We start from the raw sequence: 18,669 nt of genomic DNA, 5'->3' as shown, positions 1-18,669 counted from the left end.
AGTAAGAGCATCTGTTCATTAAACATTCCCTGTCAGATATTCACTTCCTCATGTAACAACTCTATAATGTCGACTCGTATTGCGTTTGGTTGCAGTGAAGCTCGTATCCTGTGTTTGTTGGCAACATTAAAACCTTCTGACCCCAGACCTGCTATTGTCCAGAGCTGACACTTTCCACTGACTCGTGTCAGCACGCCTATAAAGTGCACACAACAGAGTTCAGTCACCATGACATCAAAAATAACAATTCTTGCTTTTTATGAAATATCGCAGTGTTTACTGTAAATGATTAATCAGTGCACATCATCATTACAGTGTTAATAATGTTGAATGAGAATCAGTTCCTCTTGCAGCATCTCTTCTCTTCTCTGATGACGAGGGCGGGGCTATAACCTGTCACTCACAGGAGATCAGCCAATAGCAAACCACAACCATCTAATCAGTTCCCCACAGACACAATCAAGCCCCGCCCACATGTGTTCTTGTTCCAGAAGCGTTTCACTCGATATACGACACAATAGAGGAGAGAAGACCAGCGCTGCTTCCCTTTCATCACGAGTTTGAGTTCACTGCTAACCAATAGATCATTTTCCAAAGTCACTGAAACACATTATTCACAGTAAATAAACCAGCGTACTGTCGGCTCTCTGGGAAACATGCCTCTACATACAGAACATCTTTGCAGAAGTCCAAAATCATACCTATAAGAATAAACACTATAGCGGCAGTAAAACACCAACAACCAATATCCGTGTTCACGCAAATGATCATTTCAGAGGCAGATTGTCGATTAATAAAGACGTATTTTCACTTGGTTTCTTGCACAACACTGTTCTGACCTTAAAACATTCTCATAGTGCATGACTTGTAAACGATACATCTTGACGTTTGCATCACATAAGCAGCTCCGTGTGTGTGTGTGTGTGTGTGTGTGTGTGTTGATATGAGGAACACTAGAGATGGCACAGGCTCCGGGACGACAGCTTGGCTCGCTCAGGCACAGATGATACACAGACTTCATGAAGACTTCTTCACAGTGCAGATCACAGCTAAATACGGTCCTCCTGAGAGGCGTACTCCGGAAACATTCACATTCACTTTACATGAGGGTACCAGAATGAAGTGCATAATTGATTGAAATAAAATGCTAATTGTGACGTGTCGTAGAGCGATTATGAACCAGCTGTGATTACTGGGATGAGTGCGCTGTGTGTGTCAGCGTGAAGCGAGGCGGTGTGTTCGTCCGCACGCGAGCCGCTCGATGTACAGACGCACTCGTCTCCGCCTCATAACGGGTTATCCGTGCCATTACTGTTCACACACACACACACGTCTCCTTCCATTAATAATAAGGGCTAGTGCGGCGGCTGCGATATACGGAAACTAAGATTGTTGGAATGACTGAAAAAATTAAAGTTTCAGTCACATAACATCGGTTAATTTCGCAAGTTTTTTATCAACATTTAGAAAATATCCCAAAAGTTTTGTGCAAATCTCTAATGGTAATGCGGCTACGATAACTCATAATTAGGAACGAAACGTGATCAAACGTGCAATGAGAAGCTAAAGCTAAGCGTTCCTGCTCAATGGGTTAACATTCGTAAATGAAAAAATGAAGACAGCCATAATTAATAGCATTATTTATATTATTTTTATTTTAATCAATATCTTATTAAATATTTTATTTCAATAAATTATTTTTATTCAGTGAAATATTACAATAAATAATATTCTTTATCTTCATGTCTCTAGTTCACAGCCGGGCTCTCTCTCTCTCTCACACACATTTTAACTATTTATTTAAGTCCACTTAAAAGAAATGATTTACAGGGACACAAATACTATAGATGCAGTCAAATGCATGCACATAATCATGGACAAGCGGCATACAGCAGATCTTCTTGTAAGCTAGTTTGATTGTTGCGATCAAACACATAGTCCACAATAATTGGCAAAACATCGTATCTGCACCTATTGCATTAACGATGGCAATTACAACGGGTGTGCTTGTTTTAGTTTTTACCAAACAACATTTCGGCGTTCACTCGTGCTACCGGAACCGGAACCGACACACACACACACACACACTCACTCTCTCTCTCTCTCTCTCTGACCCACACACACTCTCTCTCTCTCTCTCTCTCTCTCTCTCTCTCTCTGACCCACACATACACACACTCTCTCTCTCTCTCTCTCTCTGACACACACATACACACACACACACACACACTCTTTCAGGTCTCCAGCCAGTGAGGAAAGGATGAGACGTCTTCTACCATTCCTGTTTGGACACTGTTGCACATTTCCTTTGATGGAGTTTTATCCGTCGCCTAATATTTTCCAGAAATTGGAGTCAGACGTGTCAGAGTGGAGGAAGAAAAATCGGCTCACGCTGTCAGTCCAAACCTTTAACAACACAGTGTTTGTGCGACATCATAATACACTTATGAAACACACAGAAACACACATCTGACTGAACACACACACACACCCGGGCACACAACACTCACGTCAGTTTTCATGGGAGCGTCCAGATAGTATTGGCCTTCACATTATATACAGCTGGGTTTAATTATTTGGTCTCTTAACTGGAAAAATTCAGACAGTTGATTCTGTTCTACTCACAAATGGTGATCTCTATCTTCTGCTAATGCAAAGCCAAAGAATAAGAGGAAGTTGTTTTTATGATATGGTAAGAGTTTAGCAGGCTAATTACTTTCCGCTAAACATCACTAAATCAGTCAGAAATCCTGACGAGAAACCCTGAACAAACGTGATTGTGTGATCGTCAGACTTCAGGAAACGACAGCTAGAGTTTAAACATGAATGAAAACTTTGAGAAAGAAAAAAAGTGTTCAGCTTACACCCACTATTAGCATTAATGATGTTATAAATACAAATTAATATAAATTAATAATGACTGAAAAGTTATAACCACCACAGTTGTTACTGCCACATAAAACACTTTCATGTCAAACACTTAAAATGAAGGCTTTTTTATATAAGGGTGATTCTCACGAAACCATTAAAACACCACGGCACTAATGATTTTAAATATTAAACATGTTATTTAGTAATATAAAAAAGCATCACAATAAAGACAATACTGTCTTTGCACAATGTGTAATTTCAACATGGGAATAATTTTATTTTCTATTTTACTGTATTTTCTGCGAAAATTATCATTACCGTAATGCGTCCAACTTAACTGAATGTATGTTATGATGTAATTTAAACAAATTAAAATAAAAATAAATCAGAAAAAAAAAAGGATGTTCTACTAGATTATTTCAGATGACAGAAAAAATAATTTACTGAATATTCATGTATAATAATAATGTAAAAAACTAGGAAAATGATGTGTCCATGACTGCGGTTCTCATCCTCCGTAACATTTTTTGAGGACTGTTAAAACGCACATTCTGAATTTAAATAAAGTTTGATTTTGAATAAAGAAGCACATGGGCCAGTTCCTTCAAGATGGCTACTAGGTAAGAAGATCTCTTTATATTTCTCCAATTAAATGTAAAATATTCACTTGTCAGAATGTGTACACGACATATTGATTATCATATATTGTACTTCATTAATGTCTAATTATATGCACTGAGTAAAAGATTAGCAAAGTCATCATGGATTCTCTATTGTTAGCAAAACATACCAAAGCACCTCATCCTCCGAAACACCATTCTCATATACTGCAACCATTTAAGGCCAGTTGCGGTAGAGAGAACTTCTGTTTCGGAAATGAGAATTTAATCATTGTGTACTACTTTTAAATATACCTTATGGATTTAATATGAATTAAAATATTTTTTCTAACTGTTGATATTTTGCTTCATGATTTGTTTCATTGTAGGCAGTCAGCAAGTGAGAAAAAAAAGTTTTAGCCATGTTGACAAAGTTCAGGGAAAAATTATACAGCAACCACTGCTCGAGGAGGACAGAAGGAAGGATAGAGAGAGGTTAGGTTTGGAGATGTTGCAGGTGTAATCAGCAATAAACACTCTACAGGGCTAGGAAATGTACATGAGCGTACACCCACACACACACACACACACACACACAGCCTTTTATCCACTACTATAACAGGGCTATATAAATAAATAAATCTGCAGCAGTACGTCATTCATATTAATAAAACACTTAAAAAAACTTCAATAGTTTTAATTAATAATTGTGTAATAATATTGTAATAATTATAGTTGATAGTATTCCTGTTCCTGAAAACTTCTGTTAGATCTACCTGAAAAACTTGAAGCACTCTTTATTTCAGTTGTATCTTTATTCTATTGTATTTATTTGTGCTTCTGTTCACTGTAAAACCCAACAAGTTAAGCGAACTCATTTCATTTGAGGAAACCGATTGCCTCAATTCAATTAAGTTTATAAAAACAATAGTTATGAGTACTCTGAACTTATTTTAATCGAGTTAATACACAATTAAACTTTACACTGCATTTAAATACTTTATATAGCTGAAACTTCACTATATTGAGTAAAAACAGTGAAATGACAAACTTTAAATGAACTCAGAGCACTTGCAGTTACTGGTAGCTCACAATATTACACAAAGTAAAATACAATAAGTTAAGCTAACTCATTTCATTTGAGGAAACCGATTGCCTCAATTCAAAGTTGATGAAAACAATAGTTATGAGTACTCTGAAATTATTTCAGTTGAGTTCACTAAAAGTAGATATACATTGCAGTCAAGAATTAAGTGATTAATTTAGTGATTATTGAGCATTAGTGATGAACACCTGCTGTTAACAAGCAGAATCACAGAAGGAAAGAGAAACACAAGAACTACAACTGTCTTCAGACACAGTCTTAGAGGAAATCAAATGAAGATAAAAGACGACATTACATCTCTGAAGATCTCAGCAGAGGAGGATTAAACAACTCCACAAACAGCATCACCTGCTTCACTTATTACTGACCAGATTGACTTTATTTCTGTCAGACATCTACATAAGTTGCAATTGAGAATAAACAGAGGCTTAGATGATGATGATGATGTATTGTTTCATTTAAAGACTCCATGATAGTGGTCAGTGTTTGTTTTAGTTGGGCTCTTGACCCTTGACTTTATAACACCAGATTTTCTCTGGCTGCTGAAACTGAGTGTTTATAAAACACATTTGTTATAGCACAAAAGCCAAAAGGAAATATGATCATGTGTTGATGGTTGTGTTTTGATGATGAAAATCATCAATTAGTGACTTGATTCCCTGATCTTTTCATAGCCTAATATCTGAATAAACAGGTGATGTATTACTTGTATTATACATTATAATAGAACTGTGATTCTACTGTAAGGTCCATTGTTGTGACAATCAGATTTCAATAATCATGGTATCATGCTAACTTACACATACATCAAGAATCATCATATGATTCTCAACAATGGTGACCATTAGAAGAATAATTCATGCTGGGAGCCATGGATAAGTTTTGTATATTGCTAGTACCCAGCATGCATTGCAGCATGAGTCATTTTTTTAATGGTCACCATTGTTGAGATTCATATGCGGATTCTTGATGTCTGTGTGAGTCTTGGTAATTCAATACATTTTCTGTGAAACTTTTTCTGCGCAAACTGTTTGTAAAGTCGTGCATAATATCTGATGGTCACAACAGTCTCACTTACTTGTAGAATCACAGTTTTGAATAAAACAAATGTAATGTTGCCCTTTTAATCAGAGATTAGTCTCTGAATGAGATCAGTAAATCACGTCACTAAATGATGATTGTCATCATGAATCTTTAACAATCAACACCCATGCATACTTTCCCTTGACTTTTGTGCCATATTTGTTTTATAAACACTGTTACAGAAGCCAAAGACAAAATTGTATGCAAAAGTCAAGGGACAAGAGCACAACTAAAGCAAACGCTGATCTCCATCATGGTGACCTTAAACGAAACTCAAATCCTCAACTTCTAAACCTCTGTTATTTCTAATAAGAACTTCTGTAGACGAATGGCAGTAATAAAGTCAAACTGGTTAATAACAAGTGAAGCTGGTAATGCTGTTTGTGGAGTTGTTTAATCCTCCTCTGTTTAGATCTTCAGAGGTTTAACATCTTGTATCTTCAGTTGATTTCATCTAAGGCTGTGGCTGAAAGTCAGTTGTAGTTCTTTTTTTTCTCTTTTCTTCGGTGATTCTGCTTGTTAACAGCAGGTGTTCATCACTAATGCTCAATCATCACTTAATTATATACAATTATTATTCAATTATCATTCTGGTATCTAGAAATGTTCTATAACTCATTCAGTTTGAGTTCTGTTTCAGTCATTCAAGTTTCAGTAATATTTGAGTGCAGTGAACTCAATTCTATTTAGTACATATTACTGTTAGGTTTTACAGTGCACATGGCACAATTACATTTGTGCAATGATTTTGCATTTCTTTTTCTCCTTATCCTAAGAATTAGACTATTTATCCAATTAGCCTACCAAATCAAAATGAGTTATTGTAAATGCCAAGCTCATGTAATGTAGTGGATGCTTGTATTTGTATTTAAGAACAGCTATACTATTCCCTCTACATTCGTTAAAAAGAAAGATTCAGTAAAAACTAACTTTTTATGTTGTAAATACTTTCTCATCTTCTTTTTTGGCAATATTTTCCTCTCATTCATCTCCTAATCATCTATTCTGTGCAGCCAGGTGTATACATTGACAAATGCTGCAACAGTAGGCATTTACCTAGTTATGAAGAGGTTGAAGAATGAAGAGGTTTTTCCCTCTCTGAAACACTTTGACAAATATTAAAGTTACAAGTTATTGTTTTACGAATATTAAAGTTATTTATTTTTGTATTTTTTTGTTAATTTGTTGTTGTTGCTAATGTTATGTATTGAAGCACTAAAAAATAAAACAGATTTGAAATTGAATCCATGATTTTGCATATATTATACATTTTTCTACATTAAATCTAGACATAGTAAACTTATTATCATTACCGAAATAATCAACCTCATTTCCAAAACCTATGTTTCATTACCGCAACAGATGATCATTAAATGTTAATTTAATTAATATAAAATTTGTAGTTTGCTTTTAAATGCGTGTACAGTATCTACACATTATGTTCTTTAAGGTTTGTCACATCATTTTGAAAATGTGTCAGGTTTCATTCAAATATATATAAAAAAAGGTTGTAAATTGTGGAAGGTGTTGCGTTAATGAGAGAAATTAAACAAAAAATTTAAATAATGCTAATTTAAAAATAAATATTATTACAGATTTTTAAGTAACTGTGCATGACTGTTAATAATCCATTTTTAAAAATGTGAACATTTATTTTATTTTCTAACAGTGTTGATGTTTTCAGACTGTTGCGGTAATTAGATTTTTTGGGACTTGTTTTGGAAATTATGCTCAAAAAGGTGTTAAATTGTAAGTAAATATTTTTAAATTAATGTTCACAAATTCTCCAGACTTTGTTTTTAATGTCTGAATTTTTTTTTGTTAATTCAAGCATTTTTTAATTTTCATGTTTGACATTTTTAAAACCAACCTTTCGTGAGAATCACCCATAAACAACCAATAAAAGGCTTGACTATTAGACTGGTTTATTGGTCTTAAAGCAGCCGTCAGCAACCAGAACTGCAGAGCTGCATACGTCTGGTGGAAGAACACTGCAGCCGGATCTACTTCTGTGTTTGTGTCTATGGCGAGTCACGCAGGAACTGTGTTCCTCCACAGCAGGACGGCCCGAACCAGGCTAAAATAGTCCCGATATAAACACTTATTATAGGTGTACCGCAGTGATTCAGGATGAGACAAAAACACAGTTTGGGAAATGGATTCATGATGTACTCGCCTATCATATACATTTTGTACATTTTGAACACAAAAAAAGTTACGAACTGCAGCTTTAATAACTTGTCAGGATACTTTACAGCTAAATAAAGCTTCGTTATTAGCAATGATAATAATAATAATAATAATACATTTTATTTGGCCGACGCCTTTCTAAATACCCAAGGACATCTTACATGTTTCGGAGGACATAAAAGAAGGAAATACATTAGAATACATTAAATTCATAGTAGGCTAATACATGTTACAAATGAGACAAATCAGAAAAGTGTTAAGAACGCCAGAAGAAAGCACTATAAAAGAGTGTCTGGAGGGTTAATATGGTAGTGTAGAACTAAAATGTTTTAAAGATTAAAAGCTTTCCTAAAGAGAAAGGTCTTTAACATTTTTTTAAATAAATTGACTGTGTCTGCCTGTCGAATGTGGGAGGGGAGGGCATTCCAAAGTCTTGGAGCAGCGCAACTGAAGGCCCTGGCCCCCATGGTGGAGAGGCGGAATTTGGTGGTGACAAGTAGGCCAGTTGAAGAAGAGCGGAGGGAGCGTGTAGGAACATATCCTGATAGGAGGTCAGAAATGTAGCTGGGTGCAAGATTATGGAGTCCTTTGTAAGTGATGACGAGGGTCTTAAAGTCAATACGGTAGTGCACAGGGAGCCAGTGTAGAGTGATGAGGATAGGTGTGATATGATCAGATGGTCTGGTACCAGTGAGGATTCGAGCGGCAGAGTTCTGAATAAGTTGAAGTCTATTTATCAGCTTAGAAGGGAGACCGATGAGAAGGGAGTTGCAGTAATCCAGACGAGACATGACAAGGGCATGAATTAAGGTTTCAGTACTGGCTTGTGTCAATGAAGGTCTAAGCCTGGAGATATTTCGGAGATGAAAGAACGAAGTCCGGGTAAGTGATTTAATCTGAGATTTGAATGAAAGGGAACTGTCCAGAATGACACCAAGGCTTTTGACTTGAGTTGATAGAGAGGCCGTGGTCTCATCTATGCTTAAATTTAGGTTTTGCTGTTTTGAGAGAGTAGATTTGGAACCGATGAGCAGGACTTCTGTCTTATTGGCATTAAGTTTTAAAAAGTTTGTGTTCATCCAGATTTGAATGTCTTGAAGACAGTTGCTGAGTGAGGTGGGTGGAAGAGGAGATGAAGGTTTAGTTGAAATATAAAGCTGGGTGTCGTCAGCATAGCAGTGGAAATTAATTTTATGGTGTCTCATGATCTTGCCCAGAGGAAGCAGATATATAATGAAAAGGAGTGGACCCAACACTGACCCCTGGGGGACACCCTGAGGCACAGGCGCACAGGCCGATCTATAATGTTTGAGTTGAACGAACTGCTGACGATCCGTGAGGTATGAACAGAACCAGGAGAGTGCATCCCCCATGATACCAATGCTGGCCAGACGTTCAATGAGGAGTGGATGTGAAACGGTGTCGAAGGCAGCGCTCAAGTCGAGTAAAATCAGGATGGACAGTAGGCCAGAGTCAGCAGCACAAAGTAGGTCATTGGTGATTTTTACCAACGCTGTTTCCGTGCTATGTTTAGCACGGAAACCAGACTGAAAATGTTCATACAGGTCATTGTAGATGAGATGGTGATGTAGTTGATGTGCCACGACCCGCTCCAGTATCTTGGAGACAAAAGGAAGATTGGAGATGGGACGGTAGTTGTTCAAGTCATCAGGATCAGCATTGGGCTTTTTGAGAACCGGAGTGACAGCAGCAGTCTTAAGAGTGGGCGGTACAATGCCTGTGGAGAGGGAGGAATTTACTAATGTAGTGAGTAATGGTGCGATGGAAGGCAGGCATGCTTTAAGAAGACTGGTAGGTATAGGGTCTAATTGTGAAGTAGATGTTTTTGATTTACTGACAAGTTCATTGATCTGGTTCTCTGAGGCCAAGGTGAAGTTTGAGAGGGAGATGGTTAAAGCAGAGCCCTGCGGGGCAGTTATGTAGGTCAGGTTATGAGCTGGAGTGCTAGGAATATTAAGCAGATGGTGATGTATTTCTTGAATTTTTGCAAGAAAAAAGTTTAGAAACTTGTTGCAGAGTTCCGTTGAGGGGTCTGAAAATACATTTTCAGGTGGCTTAAGGAGCCGGTTTACTGTTGAAAACAGGAGCTTAGAATTGTTATTTCCAGAGTTTATAATGTTTGAATAGTAAGATGTTCTAGCAGCAGAAATGGTGTTATTATATTGCAAAAGGTGTTCTTTGTAAGCCTGCGCATGAGATACAAGGCCTGTCCGTTTATACAGGCGCTCGAGGCGTCTCCCACATCTTTTTAACTGGCGGAGATCAGGTGTGTACCACGGCGCCGAGTGGTTGAAGGAAACAGAACGAGTTTGAATGGGAGCAAGGGCATCAAGAGAAGAAGATAGGCAGTCATTGTAATGAGTGATGAGGCTATGGGGACAGAGGGAGTCAGTAGTCGAATATGCATTTATGAGGGTCACAAGGTCAGATGGATTAATGTGTTTTACATTTCTGTAGGCTATGGTGCGTTGATGTTTATACCTGGAAACTTGGACAGAGACTTCAAATAAAACAGCTTTGTGATCAGAGATGGGTAACTCGGCATGTGTTACATTGCAGGGAACAATACCAGTTGAACAAACTAAATCTAGAGTATGACCTTTGTTGTGAGTAGGAAAATTGACATTTTGGGTGACATCAAGACCATCAAGTAATGACATAAAATCAGCAGCAAAGGAACAAGTAGTAGTGGCATCAACATGAATATTAAAATCACCAACAAGTAATATATTGGGAGAATAGACAGAAAGTGAAGTCATTAATGCAGAAAATTCAGATAAGAACAGATCAGATGGTTTAGGTGGCCTATAGAGTGTTAAAATTACCAATGGTTGAAAGCCAGAGAGTTTAACAGCCAAGCATTCAAAAGAAGAAAAATTAGGTATAGTGATTATTTTAACTTTGATCGTGTCACGATAGACAACAGCAACACCACCCCCACGCCCACTAGAGCGAGGATGGCTGATGTAAGAATAACCATTAGGGGTTGTTTGATTAAGATGAAAATAATCATTAGGCTGTGATGGATCCATAAAGAATCTTTAACATCCAGAGAATCTTTCTATTGCACAAAAGCTTCTTTATAGTAGAAAAAGCTTCTTCAGGTCATTAAAATGTTCTTCGCACTAAGAAAAACATGGTTCTTTTAAGAACTGGTTCTTCAGCCCAAAAAATTCCATTTTGGAAGCTTTATTTTGAAGAGAAGAAACCCCTCATCTGGCACTATAGGATATATTAAGAATGCCTTGATTAATCAGGCTACACCCATAAACCAGCAGAGCCAGACTGAGAGAGGATAAGATGCTAGGAAACCACCAAGTTGTACAGCAGACCAGCTATCGGTGGAGATGAAGCCGGATTATTAGGAGGCCATGACATATAAAAGCCAAAGCGAAAATCTGGTCAGGACTCGTAGAGAACTTCAAAAACCCCAGAGAGTCTGAACCTCAAATCAGCATCTCATCCAACAAGATGTTGCCTTTACCAGTACAGTGGTTTTCCCAGAAGAACTGAAGATCAGTCGAGAGCTGCTGGCTCTCAGGCTGTTTTCATGCGGCTCAAGGCTTCAAATGTTGCTACACAATTCTTCAACAGCGGGATACATTACAGAAGGTCGGCCTTCATTCCTGCGGTTAATACAAGCTGTCAGCATCCACACTCGAGCTGATGCTGAAGTTACGGAGATAAGTGACTGTAATACAAACTAAACAAGAACAGAGGAACCAAAGCTACAGGAAATCACGACTGAAACTCTCTGAGCTGGGCTAAAGCTGGGTCAGTGTGATATAGAGAGATATGGAGAACGCGACTGAAACTCTCTGAGCTGGGCTAAAGCTGGGTCAGTGTGATATAGAGAGATATGGAGAACGCGTCTGAAACTCTCTGAGCTGGGCTAAAGCTGGGTCAGTGTGATATAGAGAGATATGGAGAACGCGTCTGAAACTCTCTGAGCTGGGCTAAAGCTGGGTCAGTGTGATATAGAGAGATATGGAGAACGCGACTGAAACTCACTGAGCTGGGCTAAAGCTGGGTCAGTCAGTGTGATATAGAGAGATATGGAGAACGTGACTGAAACTCTCTGAGCTGGGCTAAAGCTGGGTCAGTGTGATATAGAGAGATATGGAGAACGCGACTGAAACTCTCTGAGCTGGGCTAAAGCTGGGTCAGTGTGATATAGAGAGATATGGAGAACGCGTCTGAAACTCTCTGAGCTGGGCTAAAGCTGGGTCAGTGTGATATAGAGAGATATGGAGAACGCGACTGAAACTCTCTGAGCTGGGCTAAAGCTGGGTCAGTGTGATATAGAGAGATATGGAGAACGCGACTGAAACTCTCTGAGCTGGGCTAAAGCTGGGTCAGTGTGATATAGAGAGATATGGAGAACGCGACTGAAACTCTCTGAGCTGGGCTAAAGCTGGGTCAGTCAGTGTGATATAGAGAGATATGGAGAACGCGACTGAAACTCTCTGAGCTGGGCTAAAGCTGGGTCAGTGTGATATAGAGAGATATGGAGAACTCGACTGAAACTCTCTGAGCTGGGCTAAAGCTGGGTCAGTGTGATATAGAGAGATATGGAGAACGCGACTGAAACTCTCTGAGCTGGGCTAAAGCTGGGTCAGTGTGATATAGAGAGATATGGAGAACGTGACTGAAACTCTCTGAGCTGGGCTAAAGCTGGGTCAGTGTGATATAGAGAGATATGGAGAACGCGACTGAAACTCTCTGAGCTGGGCTAAAGCTGGGTCAGTCAGTGTGATATAGAGAGATATGGAGAACGCGACTGAAACTCTCTGAGCTGGGCTAAAGCTGGGTCAGTGTGATATAGAGAGATATGGAGAACTCGACTGAAACTCTCTGAGCTGGGCTAAAGCTGGGTCAGTGTGATATAGAGAGATATGGAGAACGCGACTGAAACTCTCTGAGCTGGGCTAAAGCTGGGTCAGTGTGATATAGAGAGATATGGAGAACGTGACTGAAACTCTCTGAGCTGGGCTAAAGCTGGGTCAGTGTGATATAGAGAGATATGGAGAACGCGACTGAAACTCTCTGAGCTGGGCTAAAGCTGGGTCAGTGTGATATAGAGAGATATGGAGAACGCGACTGAAACTCTCTGAGCTGGGCTAAAGCTGGGTCAGTGTGATATAGAGAGATATGGAGAACGCGACTGAAACTCTCTGAGCTGGGCTAAAGCTGGGTCAGTGTGATATAGAGAGATATGGAGAACGCGACTGAAACTCTCTGAGCTGGGCTAAAGCTGGGTCAGAGTGATATAGAGAGATATGGAGAACGCGACTGAAACTCTCTGAGCTGGGCTAAAGCTGGGTCAGTGTGATATAGAGAGATATGGAGAACGCGACTGAAACTCTCTGAGCTGGGCTAAAGCTGGGTCAGTGTGATATAGAGAGATATGGAGAACGCGACTGAAACTCTCTGAGCTGGGCTAAAGCTGGGTCAGTGTGATATAGAGAGATATGGAGAACGCGACTGAAACTCTCTGAGCTGGGCTAAAGCTGGGTCAGTGTGATATAGAGAGATATAGAGAACGCGACTGAAACTCTCTGAGCTGGGCTAAAGCTGGGTCAGTGTGATATAGAGAGAAATGGAGAACGCGACTGAAACTCTCTGAGCTGGGCTAAAGCTGGGTCAGTGTGATATAGAGAGATATGGAGAACACGACTGAAACTCTCTGAGCTGGGCTAAAGCTGGGTCAGAGTGATATAGAGAGAAATGGAGAACGCGACTGAAACTCTCTGAGCTGGGCTAAAGCTGGGTCAGTGTGATATAGAGAGATATGGAGAACGCGACTGAAACTCTCTGAGCTGGGCTAAAGCTGGGTCAGTGTGATATAGAGAGATATGGAGAACGTGACTGAAACTCTCTGAGCTGGGCTAAAGCTGGGTCAGTGTGATATAGAGAGATATGGAGAACGCGACTGAAACTCTCTGAGCTGGGCTAAAGCTGGGTCAGTGTGATATAGAGAGATATGGAGAACGCGACTGAAACTCTCTGAGCTGGGCTAAAGCTGGGTCAGTGTGATATAGAGAGATATGGAGAACGCGACTAAAACTCTCTGAGCTGGGCTAAAGCTGGGTCAGTGTGATATAGAGAGATATGGAGAACGCGACTGAAACTCTCTGAGCTGGGCTAAAGCTGGGTCAGTGTGATATAGAGAGATATGGAGAACGCGACTGAAACTCTCTGAGCTGGGCTAAAGCTGGGTCAGTGTGATATAGAGAGATATGGAGAACGCGACTGAAACTCTCTGAGCTGGGCTAAAGCTGGGTCAGTGTGATATAGAGAGATATGGAGAACGTGACTGAAACTCTCTGAGCTGGGCTAAAGCTGGGTCAGTGTGACATAGAGAGATATGGAGAACGCGACTGAAACTCTCTGAGCTGGGCTAAAGCTGGGTCAGTGTGACATAGAGAGATATGGAGAACGCGACTGAAACTCTCTGAGCTGGGCTAAAGCTGGGTCAGTGTGATATAGAGAGATATGGAGAACGCGACTGAAACTCTCTAAGCTGGGCTAAAGCTGGGTCAGTGTGATATAGAGAGATATGGAGAACGCGACTGAAACTCTCTGAGCTGGGCTAAAGCTGGGTCAGTGTGATATAGAGAGATATGGAGAACGCGACTGAAACTCTCTGAGCTGAGCTAAAGCTGGGTCAGTGTGATATAGAGAGATATGGAGAACGCGACTGAAACTCTCTAAGCTGGGCTAAAGCTGGGTCAGTGTGATATAGAGAGATATGGAGAACGCGACTGAAACTCTCTGAGCTGGGCTAAAGCTGGGTCAGTGTGATATAGAGAGATATGGAGAACGCGACTGAAACTCTCTGAGCTGGGCTAAAGCTGGGTCAGTGTGATATAGAGAGATATGGAGAACGCGACTGAAACTCTCTGAGCTGGGCTAAAGCTGGGTCAGTGTGATATAGAGAGATATGGAGAACGTGACTGAAACTCTCTGAGCTGGGCTAAAGCTGGGTCAGTGTGATATAGAGAGATATGGAGAACGCGACTGAAACTCTCTGAGCTGGGCTAAAGCTGGGTCAGTGTGATATAGAGAGATATGGAGAACGCGACTGAAACTCTCTGAGCTGGGCTAAAGCTGGGTCAGTGTGATATAGAGAGATATGGAGAACGCGACTGAAACTCTCTGAGCTGGGCTAAAGCTGGGTCAGTGTGATATAGAGAGATATGGAGAACGCGACTGAAACTCTCTGAGCTGGGCTAAAGCTGGGTCAGTGTGTTATAGAGAGATATGGAGAACGCGACTGAAACTCTCTGAGCTGGGCTAAAGCTGGGTCAGTGTGATATAGAGAGATATGGAGAACGCGACTGAAACTCTCTAAGCTGGGCTAAAGCTGGGTCAGTGTGTTATAGAGAGATATGGAGAACGCGACTGAAACTCTCTGAGCTGGGCTAAAGCTGGGTCAGTGTGTTATAGAGAGATATGGAGAACGTGACTGAAACTCTCTGAGCTGGGCTAAAGCTGGGTCAGAGTGATATAGAGAGATATGAGAACGCGACTGAAACTCTCTGAGCTGGGCTAAAGCTGGGTCAGTGTGATATAGAGAGATATGGAGAACGCGACTGAAACTCTCTGAGCTGGGCTAAAGCTGGGTCAGTGTGATATAGAGAGATATGGAGAACGCGACTGAAACTCTCTGAGCTGGGCTAAAGCTGGGTCAGTGTGATATAGAGAGATATGGAGAACGCGACTGAAACTCTCTGAGCTGGGCTAAAGCTGGGTCAGTGTGATATAGAGAGATATGGAGAACGCGACTGAAACTCTCTGAGCTGGGCTAAAGCTGGGTCAGAGTGATATAAAGAGGTCTAGTGGAAATGTGTTTGAGTCCAGGTAGATTCTACTCAATCACATTTAACTGGCAGATTAAAAACCCTAGCCATGAACAGAAGTGAAGCAGCCTTTGCCAGACTCTGACACAGCAGGAGAACAAACACTGTCAGAGATGAGAAGTTTGAGCATCAAACAAACATTAGAATTAGAAAAGCAGCTGCGCTCTCACAATACAATCACAGAAGGGTCGTTTCCGTGGCAACTGCTCTATTATTGTGTTTACAGCTGGAGATGGAAATATTTGTCCCAAATCAGTCCGTCTGCAGGATGATTCGTCTTTATATACTACAGTTCCTGTGAAACCTGAATCACAGAAGATCTCAGGAGTGTAATCTCACTAGCTTACAGGGATACTGTAGTTCACAGAAAACTAAACTTTTGTCATCTTTTACTCACTTTATTCCAAACTGTGTGACTTTGTGTTGACTTAACGGTTTTTTTCCATACAATGAAAGGCAACGGGATCTAAAACAACATTAGACCCAGATGACTTTGATTGATTGGACAATATAAATAAACATCTATCTTTGAGTACCCCGTTCGATATGAAGGTGATGACAGAAACTTCATTTTCCGGCTGAACATTCAGAAGCTTTCTGCCTGCATACGGTGTAGCCTATGCAGTGTTTCCCAACCCTGTTCCTGGAGGCACACCAACACTACACATTTTCCAACTCTTCCTAATCGATCACACCTGAATCAACTCATCAGCTCGTTAGTAGAGACTCCAAGACCAGAAATATATGGGTCAGAAAAGGGAGACATCCAAAATGTGCACTGTTGGTGTGCCTCAAGGAGCAAGGTTGGGAAACACAATGTGTGAAACTTCAGCAGGAATTTCAGTGTTATTGAAGCCAAGCCATTCCTCAACACATATTAGGTTGATCATGAATACAAACCAAGGTCAGGAATGCAGTCCTTTGGCAGTGAGAATGAACAGCTCTGCATTATTTTACAGATGGAGCACAATACAGCTTTTGTGGACATGATGTCATCCTTAGGGAAAGATAACTCCACCGCTGGTCATAATGGCAGATTGCTTGTGTTTCGACCCAACAGGGGAACTGTGCCAACTATCTGTCATTCTGAGGGTAATTAGGGTAAAGAATGGGTTGTTCCTCGATGGCACCTTCTGTGACCTTGAGCTCCTCATAAAACTATGAGCCTCACCAGCATACAGTGCCACTGTGCCTAAAACTGTTAAGGAGAACTATATAATATAGCAACTTTCGGCATTAAATTCGGCAAAGACATATGGACATCATAATAAATTATGAAGATGGCCAATAAAATCAAAGAGGGCGGGGCTTAACTGTTCCAATGAGATGCGTAAGTTTTAGCAGTGAAAGAGTGCATTGTACGATGTAAGTAGCTAAAAATGTAACATTGGACAACTCTTTTACAATAAAAACGTTCAGTGACCGAAAGTAATATCCAGTGATGCAAACTACTCAAACATTTCTTGATGATCTTAATTGTAGATTTGATTTAAGTTTACATTAACAGAAACATTCCAGTTAAAATAGTTGAAAGTTCTATGCAAACCAGATTACCGAACAGAACAGGCTTCATTTCTGTTAATGCAACTTTCATAAACCCTGGTGAAGTTTTGATTCGTTTTCACGAATCGATTCAGTCGAAAGTTGTTTCAAAGAATCACTTCGAAAAACAGATTCAGCCATTATTTCCCGCCATAACGGATCCCGTGACCATGACGTCAGGTTCACACGCTCAAAATCAGGCACGATTCAGTTCATAACAATCATTTAGAAACTTAATATAATTAGTCTTTACATTAAACAATAATACAAAAATTATTTTGCATCTCTTGGCTGAAAAAAATATTTGCACATACATTTTTGCACGTAATAAAATTTCGATGGTAGGTCAGATTCAATCAACTCTTAAACACATCTCCAGTACATTAACATTTCTGCTATTAAAGTAATTATCTTTTCGCCCCATCAAATGTCCCTGTGCTCTTCCTAATCATCTTGTTAAGCACAATGATGTGCCAGAAAACCAGCGTTTGGCTTCTTAAAGGACAGATTCAACAGACACGATTCATTCTCCGCTTCAGCCGTTCAGATCGGCACTGCGAACCGGCTCGACAGATTCAGTCAGAAGATCCGACTCAAGAGAACGAGTCGTTCGCTAATCGGACATGCCCATCACTAACTGTATTTCTGCAGCTTATACATTAGTGTTACACATGAACCCGAGTTATTGATGCTGTGCCATACCTGGGTGAAGGGAGAATGCGCGTGCAGGAGGACAGCTGACAGTGATGAAGATGAAGATGATGAAGAAGATCCTCCAGCTCCAGACTCTGCTGATCATAAATAAAGATGAAGATGAGCTGAGGCCAGAGGATTCTCAGAATGAATTGAATGAAATATGAAGCACATGCACAGGACAGGTCAGTCACCTGAGCACTGAGGCGCGTGCACGAGCCATGTCCGTGGTCCAGGAGGTGTTCGTGTCTCGGGTACCGTTAGAGACTGTGATCACACACACACACACACTCTCTCTCTCTGCTGTCGGACTGATCGAGAGCAGCTCCACGTGAACAAAGGCAGTCTCAGTTCGGACCCTGAAATACGACTCCAGCTCCTCCTCAACTCCACACACTCCACACACACTCATTCAGAGTTAAATCCTCACCTAACACACATCATCTGTGACTCCTCTTCGGATGAGATTCTGTGACTGAAATCTAGTGCGAGTCTGGCACATCAGCTTGTGCTTCATAAGAATAATTAGAGTTTAGTTGTGTTGTTACCTACAAAAGCCAAAGCATGAGAGATATACACATATATATATATATATAAAAACCCAAAGGACACAAAAGTGTCTTAAATGTTTATGGATATCATTGCATCAGTTGATACAATATTAAACCAAGTGTTATTTGCAAACAAATCCTGCAGAAGCTTT

At 40.3% G+C, this 18,669-nt stretch overlaps 1 protein-coding gene across 1 annotated transcript in view; it reads right to left on the bottom strand.

Moving 5' to 3' along the window:
- col15a1a (collagen, type XV, alpha 1a) overlaps positions 1-18,378 on the bottom strand; it is a 141,256-nt gene extending 122,878 nt beyond the window's left edge. The window contains exons 1-2 of the mRNA XM_056269658.1: positions 18,161-18,378; positions 17,976-18,064 (exon numbers count right to left, since the gene is read on the bottom strand). Of these exons, the coding sequence (XP_056125633.1) occupies positions 17,976-18,064; positions 18,161-18,378 (307 nt within the window). The remainder of the gene's footprint in view (positions 1-17,975; positions 18,065-18,160) is intronic.
- Between the last annotated feature and the right edge of the window lie 291 nt (positions 18,379-18,669).

The sequence above is a fragment of the Rhinichthys klamathensis genome, unplaced genomic scaffold, assembly GCF_029890125.1.
Source record: "Rhinichthys klamathensis goyatoka isolate OS25496 unplaced genomic scaffold, OSU_Roscu_1.1 h1tg000287l_1, whole genome shotgun sequence".
Classification (NCBI taxonomy): domain Eukaryota; kingdom Metazoa; phylum Chordata; class Actinopteri; order Cypriniformes; family Leuciscidae; genus Rhinichthys; species Rhinichthys klamathensis.
This window is presented reverse-complemented; position numbering and strand designations above follow the sequence as displayed.